Source organism: Mustela nivalis (genome assembly GCF_964662115.1).
Source record: "Mustela nivalis genome assembly, chromosome: 8".
Lineage (NCBI taxonomy): Eukaryota > Metazoa > Chordata > Mammalia > Carnivora > Mustelidae > Mustela > Mustela nivalis.
In genome coordinates, this window is record NC_139027.1 from 30,967,528 (window position 1) to 30,984,697 (window position 17,170).

Consider the following 17,170-nt stretch of genomic DNA (forward strand, 5'->3'; position numbering starts at 1 on the left):
CCATAGTGATATTTACCTTAAAACCAAAGATTTAAGAAATGAATTAAAAAAAAAAACCCATATTAATGAAGACATTATATAAATGATTAAGATAATCTCTGCAAAGTACTCCTTTTTTATATACATGACTCTAGGAAAAATATTAGCTGTTATTCCTGCTCCCAGGTTCTTACCATGCATTTTTGTGTTTTTTTTCAAGAACAATTTCTTGGATTATTACGTTGCCTACCTAAGGGACCTGCCTGAATGCATCTCTTTGGTTCATGTTGTTGTTCTGAAGGAGGTAATGGTGACTCTGTGTGTGCACTGCCCTTTAGTTACCTGTGTATCTATAGGTATTTGCTCATCCACCTTGGGGAATGCAAAGTGCTCAGCTTGTCTTCCAGGCTGGGGAATGGCTCGAAGACAGTCATGGACACTCCTACCTGGGGTTAAAGGAGCCCATTCAAGGATGAGTGCCAGTGCTTTGGTCCTTGCCCTACTTTACTGACTCTCTTTTCTATTTCACTGGAAGTTTGCACAAAGTAAGCAGGAGTTCTTAGCAGAGATCTTCAGGCTACAGCTTGTATGCTGAATGAGGGTTCCCCCTGGCCCCAGGATCAGACAACTTGAATCTGAATATTAAACTCAAATCATCCTGTATTTGTCAGTTTATAAGATCATAAAGTGGTTCTGACCGTGTAGCTTTAAGTATTGCTACTGCAGTGCTTTATTAAGTGCTCCATAAGCCCAGATAAATATCTAACAATTCTAGTTATTTTAGGCCAGTGGGAAGAAACTCTATCAGAAGCCTAAAGTTAAGAGTTAATCAAGTTTCACAAGAATTGAGGGTCTCTTTCTTATTAATGTTGTACTTCAGCCCCTCTACTACTCCCAACCCTCTAAGTATGATGCCTACCATATATTAGCACACAGCAAATATTTGAGAAAGGGAAAAGAAGGAAAGAGAAGGATAGGGGAGGGGAAGAAAGGAGTGGGAGTGGAGGGGATGGAATAGAAAGGAAGGGAAAGAAAGGGACATGGAGAAAATCCAACGGGTTTCCTCTGCCAGCCCAGCTGACCAGTTACTGGTTATATTCTTTCTCTACCCTCATGAGGCTCCAATCCACCCTTGGTGCCTACTAAGAAGCCAATGTAATGAGTAATTCCAAGAGAATCTTAATGAATTCATTCAACTCAAATATAATTTATTGAGTGCCCACTTCTGCCCAGCACTGTGCTAAAAAAAGTGAGGGGGGAAGGAGGAGTTGTTTGGGAGAGTTGAGTGGATTCAAAAGAATTATATGATATGCTTCCTGCTACAGAAGAGTTGTCTCCTTGAGCACGTCACTCCAGTGAAGGATCCAGTGAAGGATCATAACACTTTAGAGAAAGAACATGCCTTAGGAATAAAAAAACCTCCCTCCTCTGGTAGGACTGACCTTGGGCTTCTGCAGCCAGAATTGGAGGGACACTGGAGAGTGACTCTGCCTTTCTTTCATTCAGGGTGACGAAGAGATTAAATCTGACATCTACACACTGTTTTTCCACATAGTTCAGCGCATCCCTGAGTATCTGATACATCTGCAGGTAGGCATGGCTGGGAAGCCACCAAACTGATTTTCAAGATGAGCTACTATTCGTGGCTTGCAACTGAGAAACATGGTAAAGGGTCAAGGCGGAATCAGTGGTATTTCTTTTTTTTTTTTTTTAAAGATTTTATTTATTTATTTGACAGACAGAGATCACAAGTAGGCAGAGAGGCAGGCAGAGAGAGAGAGGAGGAAGCAGGCTCCCTGCCGAGCAGAGAGCCCGATGTGGGACTCGATCCCAGGACTCTGAGATCATGACCTGAGCTGAAGGCAACGGCTTAACCCACTGAGCCACCCAGGCGCCCAAGTGGTATTTCTAAGGAGTAATGAAATGATTTATATTGCTGATTACCCCATTCCTACTTTGTGGTATGAACTGAAATCTCAATCTCTAAAATTTTTGGCTCATGACTTTTGCCTTTGAAGTTCTATCTTCATTTTCAAGCAATCACCACTTCTGCTGATCCAGGATCTTTCTCTAGCAGCTTCTGGTGGATTCTGAGTACTTATTCAGTCCCTTCCACCTTGTTCTACAGCCATCTAAATGTACCCTCAAACCCTTACCTCACCCAAAGGCATTTAAGAAGTTTCTATGTAACCTGTCCACTTAACTGCTATCCTGACTACTTTCTTTTGGCTTGAGTCCAAGGGCCTACCATATATTGCTTATGTGGTATGTCACAGAGAAAGCATGAAGAAGATGAGCCGACTTCTGCATACCACTTTTCCCACAGCGCCCAACATGGGGCTCGATCCCATGACCCTGAGATCATGACCTGATCCAAAATCAAGAGTCAAATGCTTAACTGACTGAGCCACCCAGAGGCCCCAGTAATTATCTTATTTAATGCTTTTAATAATCCCATGAAATAGGTATCATTATGGTTGCTTAGATAAGGAAGTGGAGAGCCAAATAAATTAGGTAACTTGACCAAGTTAACACGCCTCATTGGTGAAAAAAATCTAGGACTGAAACCTAGGTTTTGCGAGCAGTCTGTTAAGTAAGAGCCCTTATCCTACCGTCTGACTTGAGTTCAAATTCTGACTCTGCTACTCATTAGATGTGTTACCTAATGAAGATTACATTAACTTCTCTGTGCCTTGGTTTCCTCATTTGTTAAATGGAAGTAATAACTGCAGTTACCTAACCTAGTTGTTGTGGTAAACACTAAGTGAGAAAACAAATCTGTAAAGGCATTAGTACTCGGTGATAGGAAGACTCAATAAATGTTGCTTTCTCAGATCCAACTAATGAGCATGTTCCTCTACAGTACAGTAGGCAGTGTAATAGGAGGGACCACCAGGCCAGGCTTGATTATAACCATTATCCCCTTCCAGCCTGCCTTGATGCTTGACGTTCTCACCATTGGTCTGACTTGGTTAGGTCATAAGGCATTGCTTATAGATAGTAATTGCTAGAATGGTTCTATTACCTCAGAGATCGAATGAGTAGATCCTTCGAATTTTCAGAGGGAATTATCCAACATTCACATCCAACTCAAGCAGGAGCAATAGTGACTGTATTCTCCCTTGGTGTGATGGACAAACAGCGGATTTAACCATTCAGCTTATAATTAGATTGGCCACGTGTACTGTTGTTCTGATTAAATGGCTACCAAACTCTCACAACGGATGTAGGCAAGGTGCAGAAGAGACTAAAGTTTCGTTCTAATTATGCAATGCTGCCTCCTTTTTATCTCCATCCAGAATGTCCTGAAGTTCACAGAGCAGGAACACCCTGACTATTATCTACTTCTGGTGTGTGTTCAGCGCCTCCGAGTATTTATCTCGCATTACACCTTGCTGTTTCAATGCAATGAGGATTTGCTTATTCAGAAACGGAAAAAGCTCAAGAAGTAAGCTTCTAATGCTGCCATCTAGAGGGTTGATCAAAGTTTCCCGAGAACAGGGATATAGACAATGTGGATACCTGTCACAGGTGACCTCAGTGTTAGGTGGCTGAAATACAGTGACAGGGGTAGAAGAGAATAGAAAAGAGGAGGGAAATGAGGTGGTCAGGCTGGCTATAGGTGAGAGGTGGTAAAATTTCCATCAGGTAATACGTACAATTATTTTGGAAAAATAAAAACAGTTTTACTCTAATCCCTATGCAGGCCCCCTCTTATGTTATTAACCATCTGGAAAATAGTTACTGTTTCCCTAAGCTTGCCAGGTTAAAAAAATGCAGCTTAAAGGCCAGAATGTGGTTTCTTTCATGAACTCAACAAGTATTTATAGAGCACTTACTGCCTATCAGTCACTGCTCTGTTACTGAGTATATTACAATCAACAAAACAGACAAAAATCTTTGCCACATGGAGCTTACTTTCAAGAGCTGGACAGCCAGTTAATAAATAAACAGTGTAAGTGCTATGGAAAAAAACACAACAAATAAGGTTCATGAAATTGAACAAATTTCATGCCAAAAAGAAAGAAAAAGAGCTGACTAGAGAGATCTGGGCTTCAGAAGGAACAGAAACAATTTACAGCAGAATTTCCTAATGACCTAAATAAGTTCCTTTAACCTCATCCCAACCCAATGAGGAAAACAATCATTTCTGTGATGTTTTAGAGCAGAAAAAGATGCCATCTCCCAATCTGGGGCTCCTCTAATGGCAGATATTTTTCTATACCACCCCTTTCCCTCAAACTTAACTCAGGTTATTAATCAGCATCCCTCTTCTTGTCCACATCTAGCTTGCACTGTTATGGAAATAACCTGGTTTGTAGAGGGCCATGGAGAGAGAGAGAGAGAGAGAGAGAGAGAGAGGAGGGAGAGAACTTTGCACTAGCTTCATTTCTGAAATATTGTCTCCTTGTCTCTCTTGGCATAATCTGTGTGTTCAGAGCCAATTTCCCGCTGTACACTCTGAAAATCATTACTTCCGTTTTCATAGGTCATCCATGGCAAAGCTGTACAAAGGGCTGGCTTCCCAGTGTGCAAATACTGGACAAGATGCTTCCCCTACTGCTGGCCCTGAGGCTGTCCGTGACAGTGGGATCCACTCAGAAGAGATACTGCAACCCTACCCTTCTGCTTCCAGTTCTGGCCCTGCTGTCACGTAAGCACTTGTTGCATGAAAAGGTTACATGGCAATGCCCTTGGGTGCCAAGTCATCTGTATGCAGTAGCAGAAGAACCTGGAATAGGAGAACGACCTACAGGACTCTTCCCTCCCTCTTGCTTCATCAGGCCTATATAAGGCAGGCAAGCTGCTGATCCTATGACTGGATCCCAGAGGAAGGCTAATGTTAAGGGGTAGGCCTGGAGGCTGAGGCTACTACTAACAATTTCATCACACATATCCACGCTCTACCTACAGTTTCTTTGGGTTGAGACAATGTTTGGGTGGAAGAAGACAGGAAGGCATCTTACAACTCCTCAGAAGGGGGGAGGAATATACTTAAGTTCTCCAAAAGGTGTAGTAGAGGGAAAGAGAATCTCAGTCAGGGGTGAGTGGAAGTTAAGACTGAGAATAAAAATAGGCCTAAGGTGATGCAGAAAGCATGCTATTTAGCCCTTCCTAATTCCCCCTGAAGCTTCCTCAGAAAGGTATTTCATAAGTTCTTTTCTTCACTTATGACAGCTTTTTTTTTTCTATAAATTTTTTTAAATTTTTATTTTTTATAAACATATATTTTTATCCCCAGGGGTACAGGTCTGTGAATTGCCAGGTTTATGCACTTCACAGCACTCACCCCAGGACATACCCTCCCCAATGTTCATAGCCCCACCCCCCACTCTCAACCCCCCTCCCAGTTTGTTTTGTGAGACTACGAGTCACTTATGGTTTGTCTCCCTCCCAATCCCATCTTATTTCATTTATTCTTCTCCTACCCCCTTAACCCCCATGTTGCATCTCCATTCCCTCATATCAGGGAGATCATATGATAGTTGTCTTTCTCTGATTGACTTACTTCCCTAAGCATGATACCCTCTAATTCCATCCACGTCATTGCAAACGGCAAGATTTCATTTCTTTTGATGGTTGCATAGTATTCCATTGTGTATATATGCCACATCTTCTTGATCCATTCATCTGTTGATGGACATCTAGGCTCTTTCCATAGTTTGGCTATTGTGGACATTGCTGCTATAAACATTTGGGTGCACATGTTCCTTCGGAGCACCACGTTTGTATCTTTAGGATATATACACAGTAGTGCAATCGCTGAGTCATAGGGTAGCTCTATTTTCAATTTTTTGAGGAACCTCCACACTGTTTTCCAGAATGGTTGCACAAGCTTGCATTCCCACCAATAGTGCAAGAGGGTTCCCCTCTCTCCACATTCTCGCCAGTATCTGTCATTTCTTGACTTGTTAATTTTAGCCATTCTGACTGGTGTGAGGTGGTATCTTATTGTAGTTTTGATTTGTATTTCCCTGATGCCGTATGATGTGGAGCATTTTTTCATGTGTCTGTTGGCCATCTGGATGTCTTCTTTGCAGAAATGTCTGTTCATGTCCTCTACCCATTTCTTGATAGGATTATTTGTTCTTTGGGTATTGAGTTTGATAAGTTCTTTATAGATTTTGGACACTAGCCCTTTATCTGATATGTTGTTTGCAAATATCTTCTCCCATTCTGTCAGTTGTCTTTTGGTTTTGTTAACTGTTTCCTTTGCTGTGCAAAAGCTTTTGATCATGATGAAATTCCAATAGTTCATTTTTTCCCTTGCTTCCCCTGCCTTTGGTGATGTTCCTACGAAGATGTTGCTGTGGCTGAGGTCGAAGAGGTTGCTGCCTGTGTTCTCCTCAAGGATTTTGATGGATTCCTTTCTCACATTGAGGTCCTTCATCCATTTTAAGTCTATTTTCGTGTGTAGCGTAAGGAAATGGTCCAATTTCATTTTTCTGCATGTGGCTGTCCAATTTTCCCAACACCATTTATTGAAGAGGCTTTTTTCCATTGGACATTCTTCCCTGCTTTGTCAAAAATTAGTTGACCATAGAGTTGAGGGTCTATTTCTGGGCTCTCTAGTCTGTTCCATTGATCTATGTGTCTGTTTTTGTGCCAGTACCATGCTGTCTTGATGATGACAGCTTTGTAATAGAGTTTGAAGTCCAGAATTGTGATGCCACCAACTTTGGCTTTCTTTTTCAATATTCCTTTGGCTATTCGAGGTCTTTTCTGGTTCCATATAAGTTTTAGAATTATTTGTTCCATTTCTTTGAAAAAAATGGATGGTATTTTGATAGGAATTGCATTAAATGTGTAGATTGCTTTAGGTAGCATAGACATTTTCACAATATTTATTCTTCCAATCCAGGAGCATGGAACATTTTTCCATTTCTTTGTGTCTTCCTCAATTTCTTTCATGAGTACTTTATAGTTTTCTGAGTATAGATTCTTAGCCTCTTTGGTTAGGTTTATTCCTAGGTATCTTATAGTTTTGGGTACAATTGTAAATGGGATTGACTCCTTAATATCTCTTTCTTCTTTCTTGTTGGTGTAGAGAAATGCAACTGGTTTCTGTGCATTGATTTTATATCCCGACACTTGACTGAATTCCTGTACAAGTTCTAGCTGTTTTGGAGTGGAGTCTTTTGGGTTTTCCACATATAGTATCATATCATCTGCAAAGAGTGATAGTTTGACTTCTTCTTTGCCAATTTGGATGCCTTTAATTTCCTTTTGTTGTCTGATTGCTGAGGCTAGGACTTCTAGTACTATGTTGAATAGCAGTGGTGATAATAGACATCCCTGCCGTGTTCCTGACCTTAACAGAAAAGCTTTCAGTTTTTCTCCATTGAGAATGATATTTGTGGTGGGTTTTTCATAGATGGTTTTGATAATATTGAGGTATGTGCCCTCTATCCCTACACTTTGAAGAGTTTTGATCAGGAAGGATGCTGTACTTTGTCAAATGCTCTTTTAGCATCTATTGAGAGTATCATATAGTTCTTGTTCTTTCTTTTATTAATGTGTTCTATCACATTGATTGATTTGCAGATGTTGAACCAACCTTGCAGCCCTGGAATAAATCCCACTTGGTCGTGGTGAATAATTCTTTTAATGTACTGTTGAATTCTATTGGCTAGTATTTTGGTGAGAATTTCTGCATCTGTGTTCATCAAGGATATTGGTCTGTAGTTCTCTTTTTTGATGGGGTCCTTGTCTGGTTTGGGGATCAAGGTGATGCTGGCCTCATAAAATGAGTTTGGAAGTTTTCCTTCCCTTTCTGTTTTTTGGAACAGTTTCAGGAGAATAGGAATTAGTTCTTCTTTAAATGTTTGGTAGAGTTCCCCCGGGAAGCCATCTGGCCCTGGGCTTTTGTTTGTTTGGAGATTTTTGATGACTGTTTCAATCTCCTTACTGGTTATAGGTCTGTTCAGGTTTTCTATTTCTTCCTGGCTCAGCTGTGGTAGTTTATATGTCTCTAGAAATGCATCCATTTCTTCCAGATATGACAGTTTCTCTTAAAGCTGTTTTGTGCTGTGGATGTATTTGATAGCTTTTTAAAGTCTCTGCACACAACCCTTTAGCACACTAACTGGATTCTTATTCATGAAACTTCTTGATGATGTTTACATTAAGAATTAGGCCATTTATATATATTTGGAATTCTTTACCTCTGAAAGATAAAGTCAAATTAGCTACTTTTGAAACCAGGATTTCTGGAAAGATAATGGAAACTAAAACTCAAAATTCCAAATCTAGCACTCTGTCAAATAGAAAATTCTCATAAAAGTAATTCCTTAGACCATAATTTCTGCTTTGGGTTTTATTATCCTAAGGAAAAAATTAGAATTTTTAGCTACTTTTCTTTCCTAAAATTACAATGAAGTGAGGGGTAGGCAACTGAGATTATTTCAATTCTTAATCACTACAATTTTTGAAATGCCAATTTTAATCATTGGAAGGAATATATGATCAGTAATGCAAAATAAACTGTTTTCTTTTTCTGCCCTCATCACTTAAAATTGAAAGCATATATCATGGAAAGGTAGAGGCACAAATGTGGAAAGAGAGAGAGATTCTATAATTATTCTGAAACCTATGAGACATTAACCTTTCTATAAATAGAGCCCAGGAAGATTTTCTTCATATAGAAAACCCCCTACAAATCCTATAGGGAACTCCATTCAGGAAACAAAACAAAACTTTTCCTGGGTGGAGAGTAGGAGACAGGTAGGCAGGAAGTTGGGGTTTTCTTTGTGGGTCACTTCAGCTTTTACCACAATAAAGCTATCTTCTTTGAAGTAAAACAAATAGAGCCCCCCCCCCCCAAAATCCCTAGAGAGTATACCCAGACCAAAAAGATGGCTGCCATCGTACTCTGTTGGGAAATGGCCAGTAAAAATTTAACAATTTTCCAAGTGAAAAGACGATTCAAGTCAGGTCAATATTTCATTTTACCTTTGAGTGTGAGATCTTATTTTCATCTTAAGATCACCAAAAAAGACACTCAGTATTTGCATGTTTTCTTTCTTTTTAATACATCTGCATTTTTGTGGTAGAATGAATAAACTATAAATAAATAAAAGGTTGGGTCAGTGGGTAGTCATGCACTCACATCTGCTTGGCAATTATCATCCATCATAGCTGGCAAATCCCATCCAATCTGATGTTTTTGCTACGCTCATATCCTATTCATTACTCATGATTAAACATGAAATTGGGCATATTTAGAGCGAGAGCCTTTTCATTTGGGTGGTTGTTTTTGTGGGTGAAAGTTTGAGATGACTTTATACAGCATGCTCTATAGCCACAAATTTTTTCAGGTTTTTATTATGAAAACTTCAAATACATACAAAAGTAAAGTGTACAGTGAACCCCATATACCATCATCCAGATTCAACAGTTTTTCAGATCGTACCACATTTGTTTCATTTAGAAATTTAATTGTTCTTAAGCGTGAAGATCCATGAGTCGAACAAAAGTTCCCTCCATTATTTTGCATCCTATTGCTAGGAGAAAAAAAGGGGGAGGAGAGTAAAAGGAGGTACCTTCCATTCTGGCCCCGTGGTGGGCGGGTCAGAGCTTCCACCTGGAGAGCCGTGACCATCCTTGGCTGACCCGCAATCTCGGTGCACAGCCTCCTTGCTCAGACAGATACTTCGGTCATTTGCTTTACAGATGTTGTTTTCACCCTCCCACGTGGGCGGCCAGGGGGACTCCTTAGCTGGAGAAGCTTGTGGAGCTTGGTAGGTGACGCACGCAGGCGCCTGGGAGGGCAGAGAGGAGAGGAACCAGCAGTTTTGTGCCTAAGCAGTAGCTAGCAGATGCGTGTTGCTCCGGGCCTCGAGCTTCGGGGAGAGGCCTGCACGAATCCACCGTAAGCACACCTCTTTTGTATTGTTTCCCCTTTAAAGACATTTGATGCCCCCAGTGAAGAAGAGCCAACAACAGCAAAGCCTGATGGAGAGCATGCAGCCTGGGAAGCCCAGTGAGTGGGAGATGGAGGGCAGAAAGCACGAGAGGCCCGAGAGCCTCCTGGCGCCGGCGCAGTTCTGTGCGGCCGAGCAGGACGTGAAGGCGCTCGCCGGGCCCCTGCAGGCCATCCCCGAGATGGACTTCGAGCCCTCGCCCGCCGAGCCGCTGGGCAACGTGGAGCGGTCCCTGCGCGCCCCGGCCGAGCTCCTGCCCGACGCCCGTGGCTTCGTGCCCGCGGGCTATGAGGAGTTCGAGTACGGCGGCGAGATCTTCGCGCTGCCCGCGCCCTACGACGAGGAGCCGTTCCAGGCCCCGGCCCTCTTCGAGAACTGCTCGCCCGCCTCTTCCGAGTCCAGCCTGGACATCTGCTTCCTGCGGCCCGTCAGCTTCGCCATGGAGGCCGAGCGGCCGGAGCACCCGCTGCAGCCGCTGCCCAAGAGCGCCACGTCCCCGGCGGGCAGCAGCAGCGCCTACAAGCTGGAGGCGGCGGCGCAGGCGCACGGCAAGGCCAAGCCGCTGAGCCGCTCGCTCAAGGAGTTCCCGCGCGCGCCGCCCCCCGAGGGCGTGGCCCCGCGCCTCTACAGCACGCGCAGCAGCAGCGGCGGCCGCGCGCCGCTCAAGGCCGAGCGCGCCGCGCAGCCGCACGGCCAGGCCGCCGCCGCAGCCGCCGCCGCCGCCCGCGGCGCGCCCAGGACCTTCTTCCCCCAACAGAGGTCCCAAAGCGAAAAGCAGACCTATTTGGAAGTAAGGAGGGTAAAGTAAAACCGAACCCAAACCCACAGCGCCGGCAGCCCCGGGCCTAGATCTCCAGGGAGCAACCTGGGCTCCCCTAGCGTGGAGGGGAAGCGGGCTGGCCAGAGGGGGAGCGGAGGCCGCCGGGGGAGAGCCCGGGTCGGAGGCTTGTAAGTCAGGTGCCCTCGGTGGCGAGCGGTAGCTCCCGTCCTGCAGGGCCAGGGCACGAGGGCGTGTCCTTCACGAAAGGGCTAGTAGTTCCTGAGCAAACACTTAATTTCTCTGTGTCCTGTGTCTGTAGGAAGGCAAAGAGGCCGCAGAGAAGACGGACTCTTAGACCTGTCGACACCGTTAGCCACCCTGCCCCACACCTCCCCGGTACAGTTAGGGGTGTTCTCTGCTTTGCCGCTAAGCGGTGCGGCCCCTCACAGTTGCACTTGGCATTCAAAGTCCCGCACACTAGTCCCAGCCTTGTTTCCCCTGCCTGCGAGGCGCCCCTTCTCGTGGAGGTGTTCAAAACACAGAACCCGGTGTGCGGGTCTGCCCCACCCCCCGACCCGCACTAGCCTTGCCTGTAGCTAGGGAGGAGGCACGTTGCTCCGTCTCACTGCGGACTCCCTGCAAAGTCTGCAGCACGTGTGACTGGAAAAGAGTGTCGCGTTGCTTTGCAGATTCCACTGGGACGGGGGACAACACGATAGAGTCGAGGAGGCGCTGATTAGCAAATATCTTTTTAGGCGTCCATATCAGTATTTAGTATTTTGACGTCCACCCTTGCTCTCTGCAAGCCTTGGGACGTTTAAAGGGTTGTTAAGTACATATTCACGAAAGGGCTAGTAGTTCCTGAGCAAACACTTAATTTCTCTGCGTATGATTGGAACAACGCTATTTCTAATTAAGCAGAGAGTGACAGGACAGCTTTGACCTCTGCCACCATCCTTCCTGTTCAACCCGTTTAAGAGTAGTGGTTAGGGTTTACAGGGCCGCTCTGTACTTGTACATCTTGAAAATGATACAGTCCGGGTCTAACTTGTATCAAGCTGGAAGACCTTTTGCCTAAGTTAAAGGAGGTTTTTCCAGGAATAAGAGCCCTATAATCCATCTATTCCCATTTCCAAGTGAGGTGGGACGGATTGAGGATCACTGACTCCTTTCATTCAATCGTTTTTCAGCAGACCTGGGGCTAAGGACTTGAGGGTTCAGAAATGAATGGCACCTGAGTCTCTGCCCTCCAGGACCACTGGCTTATCTCAGAGAGGAAACACAGACACACAGACTTAAAAATAAATGGTGGGAACACATGGGAAGTGCATTTAAACCCTGCTGGGGCAATGGTGGACAGACAGGGCCTTCTGGATAAATTGGATGTCTGAATTTAATTTTAAAAGCTGCCTAGATGAAGAGTGAGGTAGGGACATAGGAAAAAGGCTCATGAGTCTTTTTTAGAAACAGCAGGGTCTTTTCCTCTTGAATACTGTGCCAGGTGGGACTGGTGGACCATAGGCCAGAGGAAAAAGAAGGGGCTGGGTCATGAAGAGCCTTGGAGCTCGTAGCCCATCTGGACTCCAGAATCAAAGTCTGGTTCCTGCAGAGGGACTTTCGTACGCTCAGCTACAGTTGCTGAGATTCCCCAGAGTTCTGAGATTTTTTTTTTTTTTCTGGCATTGGTTTTCAACTCTGAACTTTACAAAATTCTATGAGGCAAAATTTCTTAGGCAAATCAATCTTAGGCCTGTGTCAAAGTTTAAAAGTTCATTAGCAAGGGAGGTAGGCAGGAAATAATAATGGCAATTCCAACTGACTTGAGATAGGCAGAGATTTACATATAAAGACTTCTTTTTTTTTTTAAGATTTTATTTTTATTTATTCAACAGAGAGAGATCACAAGTAGGCAGAGAGGCAGGCAGAGAGAGAGGAGGAAACAGGCTCCCTGCTGAGCAGAGAGCCCGATGGGGGACTCAATCCCAGGACCCTGAGATCATGACGTGAGCCAAAGGCAGCAGCTTAACCCACTGAGCCACCCAGGCGCCCACATATAAAGACTTCTAACTAGTGTAGTCTAAGCTGCCCAAATGCTTTTATGTCACATGTTCATGAAAGTCTCTCCCCCTCAGCGAATATGTGAAAAAATGGGAGTTCAACAATTGACAGGAAAAAAAAGACATTAATGAGAAATAACGAGTAATATACTTGAGAAGCAAACGATGAGTCAAATATTTGTGACTCTTTATCAGACATAGCAGATAACAATAAACAGTATATTAGGTACTGTTAATCAGACATCCTGGACAGCAGGTTTCATCCCCTAGCAGTGTCATACATGAGTCAAGTTGGTTCAGAAAGTGACAATAAGGAGATGGCAAATAGAGGTCAGCTAAAAGAGGCCTTTTCTCTTTCAGTTATCAGTAAATTTTTCAAGCATGTGAATTTTTCACACAAAGGTCACCTTGCTTATTATTTCTGTTTTTGGACAAAATTTTTCTTTCTAAAGATTCAGAAGGTATCCTAGAGAGAGATAGAATGCACAGTCCAGGTGGGCAGAGACTGTGTGTGGATATATATGTGCATGTGTGTATGTATGTGCACATACATGCATGTGTGTACGCGGGCAGTTCTCTGTACATGTATATATGTGTATATGTGTGCATGTTTGTATGTGAGTGTGTGGTTGAGGTGGAAGTGAGATGGGGTTTTCGTTACAAAAGATGAACCTTTCGAAAGCCCTATCTTTAAAGGTGTCAGCTCCTTGCTGTTGAGATGTGTAAAGCTCCTACTATTCCATCTCCTTAAATACACTCTGTGTATCTTCTACCCGTGCCCTGATGAGCTAGCCAAATCCTGTCTCTAAGAGTCAGGAAAGAAGGCTGCATGCTTTAGTATAAGGAACACCTACCTGGGTGTCAGGAGATCTGACACCTGTCCTGGCTCTGCTGCCAAATAGCTGTGTGCTTTTGGGTAACTCGCTTGGCATCTCTGAGCCTCCAGTTTTCTCATCTGTAGAATTAAGACAATACATACCTTACATAACTCACAGTGTTGTTGTGGGGCATCAGGCCAAATAAGATCAAGTATGTGGATAGGCTTTGTAAAGTGTGGAATGCTATACAAATGCAAGATATTATCAAGATCATGATTGCACAGAGAGATTTTCCTTAAACTTAATATATTTAGTTCATAAGCAGTCCCTAAAAGCCCAGCTGTCAAAATGTGGTCCTTAGGCTGGTAGTAAATGCGTCCATTACCTGGGAGCTTATTATAGTTGCAGAATGTAGGCTCAATCCCAGACCTACTGAATCAGAGTCTGCGTCTTAGCAGGAGTCCAGGGGGACTCATGAACGCTAAGAGCAGGTGGGCAGGAGCATACCTTAAACCACTGGTTTTTAAAATCTCAGTGTGTGTAAGGATTACCTAGACCTAACTCCAGAGTTTCTGACTCTGCAAGTCTGGGTTGGGGCTCAGGCAATATACATTTTAAATAAAAGCTCCGGTTCATCCTGTCGCCCCAGGACCACAGTTTGAGAAACAGCACACTAAGCCGTCAAGGCGTTGCTCTCCACAGCATAGTAATGAATCTTAGTAGCGTCTCAGGGAACCTCTAGATCTGCTACTATAACTGCAAGTTAAGTTCTCGAATCAAACCCATGTTTCCTGGGGGGGAAAAAAAAATCATCCCCACGCCTCACTTCACGGTCAGCAAGCAGTCACCCATTCAACTCATGCTCGTTTCATAGTGGGTTTTTTTGTGACTCCTTGGGTTCTTTTAGGTTCAAAATGCAGCAACTTTATTAGGTGGCTTTTAGGTCTCAGTCACGCCACAGTAAATACTTCATTCATCTGGAACAGAAATATAAGTGCATATCTGTTTTATTTAGCACATCTCACACTTAAACTAGAAAGTTCACAGAAGATAGAGCCTTATTTTTTTTTATTAATTTTTACTTCACACTGTACCTATCATGAATTAAGAATGCCAAAAACTATACTAAATGTGTATTTACAGATTAAAAGTGTGCGGCAGGCACACATACACACATGCACATATGTGCCCATGTAGACATGGTTGACACCTACTTCTAAACAGATCTGACCCCGCAAAACCTCCTTCCCTCGTTTATGTCTAAAATGGAGAGTTAGGAGCTTGAGTTTAGAACTAGCATTGCGATGAAGGAACTACCTTATTTTGTAGAAAGAGAAACATTCCCAGAGACGTGAGGGGACCGCTGCTCGTTACCCAGCAAGACAGGATTGGTGCCAGAATAAGAAGTTACTCTCCATAGCCTTTAGATACTAACTTCCCTTATGTCCTGATCTTTAATTATTGTTATACCGTAATCCTACTCTAAGACTGTTTGTCTTGATACATACAAAATACTTCTGCACTCAGCAGAATTGTCCTCTTTTCACTGATTTCTTAATTAGCCTAGGTTTGCTTTAGTGGGAATAGGGTGCTCCCCGTTATTCTTTGGGGTGAGAGGGGAAAGTGACAAAGTTAAAAAAAAAAAATGGTCCCAGTGAGGATAACGTGAGCTTTGGAAAGAGTAAATAACCACCCCTCTTTTGTATTTTCAGGAGATGCATTTAGAAGACACCACCAGATTCTGTCCGAAGGAAGAAAGAGAAAGCGAACAAACATCTTTCAGCGATCAAAACCCCAGGCAAGACCAGAAAGGGGGCTTTCGCAGCTCCTTCCGCAAGCTCTTTAAAAAGAAGTGAGTAGCCCTTAGACAAGACAGCATTGTAACTCATTTCCCTTTGGGCTAAGTCTGGAGGTTTTAACCATAATAAGTTTTAAGTAGCCTGGTTTCACACACAGCTTCAAGCCCAGTGCCTGCAGCCAGTAGCCACAATTCCTGTCAGGGGAAGATGTTTCTTATTGTATTTTTCTAGAGTAAAAGCAGACTCAGCCCTGTCCTCTGCCTCTTTTAGCTCCACTTCCTTGTTCCCAAAGTCATGTGTCTGACAGGATGAAGCAGAGGAGGTCCCCAGGGTAATGAGCTGGTGACAATCAAATCCATTTAGATGGGGAGGTCCGGGTTCCACTGTGGGAGTTGGGTGTAATGGTGTTCCTTCCAAATCTACCCACCTGTGGAAAGTTTTCCAAAGCGTCTCAGCATTTCTGCCTATAGGAGTCTATAGTTATCCTGGACGCTAGTACATGGTTATTGGGACTTTTGCTAGTGTCTTCCTTAGCATAAATGATGGAATGGATTTGACTTGGGCCTGAGTTAAAGAAAATTATGTTAGTGGGGTTTCCATACTCCGTAGGAGGCCAAAACAAGACATTGCCTTCGGTGGTCCTTCAAAGACTCTGAGTCCTTGCTGTAGGAAATCACTCCCCAGGCATTTAGGCCAGCACTTACCAGCACTGTCTTATAGACTGGGAGATGGTGGCCAGACCCCAGCATGAAATGTAAAGAAGAGAGATTTAAGCCTTTAGCATTTGACCTGAGAAGGATTCTCCAGTCTGGGCATTCCCTGCCTGGGAGACTACTTACTGTCCCTTATCTCCGCTGGTCCTCATGCCACCTCCCCCTTCCTTGGAGAGGTTTTCCCTGCTACTTAGTTTCTCTTGTTAGAGAAGGTTCTTGCAGTCAGTTTTAAACAGTTAGTGGATGGAAAAGTTAAAGACACTTTAGCTGCCTTTGGAGAGTTGCTGGTAAGTGAGGAAGTTGAGGAACATCACTTTTTCCTTGAGGGTAGAAGTTACTGGCTGATTTAACAATGGTTTTGATGAAAGGGGGCAGGCCTGGAGTGAGGACTTTTTTTGGATGGTGTATCTGCTTTTTCTCCCATGGGGAGGGATGTACCGAGACAAGTGCCTCTGTGGGTGTGGGCCCTGCCTGCTGTTGCTGGAAGAATGAGGACAAGGAAGAAAGCAACAGTGTCGCAGTTAGACGCAGTACTGCTCCACAAAGTCCCCTTTCGGTTTTGCCAAGGTCCACATGATTATTGCTAGACCCCCTTTATGTAGGGAGTGAGGAGTTAAGACTTGGATTCCTCTCTTTACGTTCATAGATTAGATTTTTCTTGGCCTAGGGCCTACCTCTGTCGTGTTTGGCCAGGATGGAGAGACCTGGAAGCAGACAACCCTCCAGCCCAACCTTAGGATTTAGGCTCCTGAATCCTTCTAAGGACTCCTAAGAGAGGCGCTGCTTAAACCTATCTCTTTTTTTAGACCACCGTGTTCCCAAACAAATAGCCAACTTTTTGCTTACTGTCCTTTATAGTGAGTGAGTCTGTCTGTCGTAAAACAGTGAGCCATGGATTCACCACTGGTTCCTTTACAAATTCCCAGTTTTCAGAGCGATATAAGAAAACGCTCTGCCAGTTACTTGAGGCAGAGGAGGTAGACTTGTCCTCTCTGTACCTGGGGGGCAGAAGTAGGAACAGTGGGTAAGAGGGTGAACTTTCTAAAAATGCAGGTACTGACTGGAAGTGGAGCTGGCTGCCTCATGAGGGACTGGGTTCTCCTGAGTAGAAGCTGGGTGAC

General features: G+C 43.9%; 1 protein-coding gene across 23 annotated transcripts in view; it reads left to right on the plus strand.

Moving 5' to 3' along the window:
* ARHGEF33 (Rho guanine nucleotide exchange factor 33) overlaps positions 1–17,170 on the plus strand; it is a 124,841-nt gene that overhangs the window by 55,414 nt on the left and 52,257 nt on the right. For 15 of the 23 annotated variants that reach the window (XR_014315651.1, XM_082745706.1, XM_082745692.1 and 12 more), the window contains 6 exons: positions 200–283; positions 1,486–1,569; positions 3,279–3,427; positions 4,469–4,633; positions 9,888–10,701; positions 15,250–15,389. Coding sequence is in view for 22 of the 23 variants with exons in the window: in XM_082745706.1 (XP_082601832.1) it covers positions 200–283; positions 1,486–1,569; positions 3,279–3,427; positions 4,469–4,633; positions 9,888–10,701; positions 15,250–15,389 (1,436 nt within the window). In the remaining variant the exon portion in view is untranslated. The remainder of the gene's footprint in view (positions 1–199; positions 284–1,485; positions 1,570–3,278; positions 3,428–4,468; positions 4,634–9,887; positions 10,702–15,249; positions 15,390–17,170) is intronic. The other 8 variants (XM_082745707.1, XM_082745694.1, XM_082745700.1 and 5 more) reach the window with 1 other exon arrangement.